Source organism: Aplysia californica, unplaced genomic scaffold, assembly GCF_000002075.1.
Source record: "Aplysia californica isolate F4 #8 unplaced genomic scaffold, AplCal3.0 scaffold00990, whole genome shotgun sequence".
Classification (NCBI taxonomy): Eukaryota; Metazoa; Mollusca; class Gastropoda; order Aplysiida; family Aplysiidae; genus Aplysia; species Aplysia californica.
Genome location: NW_004798260.1, coordinates 52,876 through 55,453, shown reverse-complemented (window position 1 = coordinate 55,453; position 2,578 = coordinate 52,876). Strand labels below are relative to the sequence as shown.

The following is a 2,578-nucleotide window of genomic DNA, read 5'->3' as shown; positions in this document are numbered from 1 at the left end:
GGGGGCAAACACAGGGCAGATAACTCGCAATTTTGTGGACAAATAATAAATGTTCTAGGGGGAATTTTATATGCCCCTGTGGGCCAATAATCGTTCCGTAATGATAATAATATACTATCATAATATGTGTACAGTAGACTGAAGTTTTAAAAAGTGTTGTTTCTTGTGTTGTAGGCTAATGTTTGAAAACATCAGAGGGAAACGGTATTAAGAATGCTTTTGAAAATCGCTGAAGACTACTGCCTTTCTTCGAAGTATTTATATTGCTTCTCTTTCCATGCTTACTCATGTTTTACGTTGTACGGTACGAGCTTGTAAAGCTCATCATAATAATTGCTTCTCGAACAAGCGCACTTTTCAACTAATTCCAAGAGTTAGATGGTTTAAACATCCATTAACATATTAACGTCATCACTTGTTGAGTTCCTCCTTTATGTTATTATAAAACACTGACGTCATCACTTGTTGCGTTCTGTAGGAATGCCAAGAGGACGCCGAAGTGGAATGCAACGCCCAGCGCAGAAACTACAAACGTTTCCTGCATCATATGGCGGAAGAATCACCAAACGACGAAGATGGCGTCATAATGTCTGGTGATTCATCAGACGAACCGAGCAAGAGTTCTTCCTCCTCTTCAAGCAAAGGCGGCAAAAGCAGCAAAGAGAAGAAAGACAGCGAGAAAGAGGACAAAGAAGAGCTGTCCACGGAGGATGCAGTTCTCGGGGCGGTCTTAGGTCTGCTGTTTCCCCAGCTCGTCAACATTCCGGGAATACAGGCTTTGATCCCTGGCCTGGGGGTCTTGCAGGGTAACGCTGCCGAGGGAGTGGGCGTGGTTGGTTTCAATGGCAACGGTGGGGCGTTGGGGGGTGATGGTCTCGGGGTGCCTGGCCTGGCCGGAGGTCTTGGAGGTCTGGGAGGTCTGGGAGGTCTGGGAGGTCTGGGAGGTCTGGGAGGTTTGGGAGGTCTGGGAGGTCTGGGAGGAGGTTTAGGAGGAGGTTTAGGAGGAGGTTTAGGAGGTCTTGGAGGTCTGGGAGGTCTGGGAGGTGTTGGCGGTGGGAACGGCCTAGGTAATGTCGGAGGACAGGGAGGGGTTGGAGCTTTTGCTGGGGCCAACGGTCCTGGTTTTGGGGTCGGGGGACTGCCTGGTCTTGGAGGAGTCGGTAACGGGAATGGAGGGAACGGTCGTGTTCCAGGGGTCGGAGGTCAACCTGGCCTAGGGGTCGGAGGTCAACCTGGCCTGGGGGTCGGAGGTCAGCCTGGTCTGGGGGTCGGAGGTCAACCCGGAGGTCCAGGCGGTGCTGGGAACGGGGTTGGCCCCGGTGGAGTGGGCGGGCCGGGAGTGGTGGGCGTGGTGAACATCCCAGGTCTGGGCCCTGTGCCTGTCTCTGTGCTGGACGGCTTCGTGGGTGGCGGGAACGTGGCAGACGACGGGAACGTGTACCTGAGGGTCAGTGACGTAGGCGGTATCAACAACCAGGGTCTGGGGATACCCGGGGTAGACACGCTCGTCCTCCTGCCCCCGCGAGGTCCCACCAACATCCAGGGTGGTGGGAATATTCAGGGTCGTGGTATTCAAGGGTTAAATAATCAGGGTCTGGGCATTCCAGGGTTAAATATTCAGGGTCGCGGTATTCAAGGGTTAAATAATCAGGCTCGTGGGAATATTCAGGGTCGGGGCATTCAATGGTTAAATAATCAGGGTCTGGGCATTCCAGGGTTAAATATTCAGGGTCGCGGTATTCAAGGGTTAAATAATCAGGCTCGTGGGAATATTCAGGGTCGGGGTATTCAAGGGTTAAATAACCAAGGTCTGGGTATTCTAGGGTTAAACAATCAGGGTCTTGGCGTCAAAGTCAAAGGGTTAAATAATCAGGGTGTTGGCGTCAAGAGGTTAAATGATAAGGGTCGTGGTATTCAAGGGTTAAATAATCAGGGTCTTGGCGTCAAAGGGTTAAATGATAAGGGTCGTGGTATTCAAGGGTTAAACAATCAGAGTCATGGTATTCAAGGGTTAAATAATCAGGGTGGTGGTATTCAAGGGTTAAATAATCAGAGCAGTGGTACTCAAGGGTTAGATGATAAGGATCTTGGCACAATGGGATTGAAAAATCAGGGTCGTGGTACTCAAAGGTTAAATAAACAGGGTCCTGAAAATCAGGGTTTGAATACTGAGACTTCTGGCTTTCACGGTGAAAATAATCAGATTTCAACTAATCAGGGTGTGGATTCCCAAAGTGCTCCGGAGCCAGGAACTCAGAGCGGGAATAACCAGGTTTTAGATATTCCCATTTTGGGAGTACATGGACTGAACAACAAAGAGATCGACCTGAAGGAACCGGAAAAAAATGGAAAGAACCATAGACTTAAAAAGATTAATGAAGGCGTAAAACGCGACGGAAAGACAGTCCCAGAGGTTGAGGAAGAGGGCGAAAAGAAGAAAGGGAAAAGTAAGGGGTTAACGGGTAAGGGGCTGTCAGTGACCGATGACGTCAGCGCGGTCAGCCGACGGCCGGCAAGAGTCAATGAAGTGGACCCAGGTTTTGTTTTGACAAGGTAGATCACCTTTTTAACGCCCCCC

The 2,578-nt window shown here is 49.9% G+C and overlaps 1 protein-coding gene across 1 annotated transcript; it reads left to right on the top strand.

Moving 5' to 3' along the window:
- Positions 1-586: 586 nt before the first annotated feature.
- On the top strand, positions 587-2,557 carry LOC101859208 (spidroin-1-like). The gene has a single exon (XM_005111040.2). It carries the CDS (start codon positions 587-589, stop codon positions 2,555-2,557), a length of 1,971 nt encoding a protein of 656 aa, XP_005111097.2.
- The last annotated feature ends 21 nt before the right edge of the window (positions 2,558-2,578 follow it).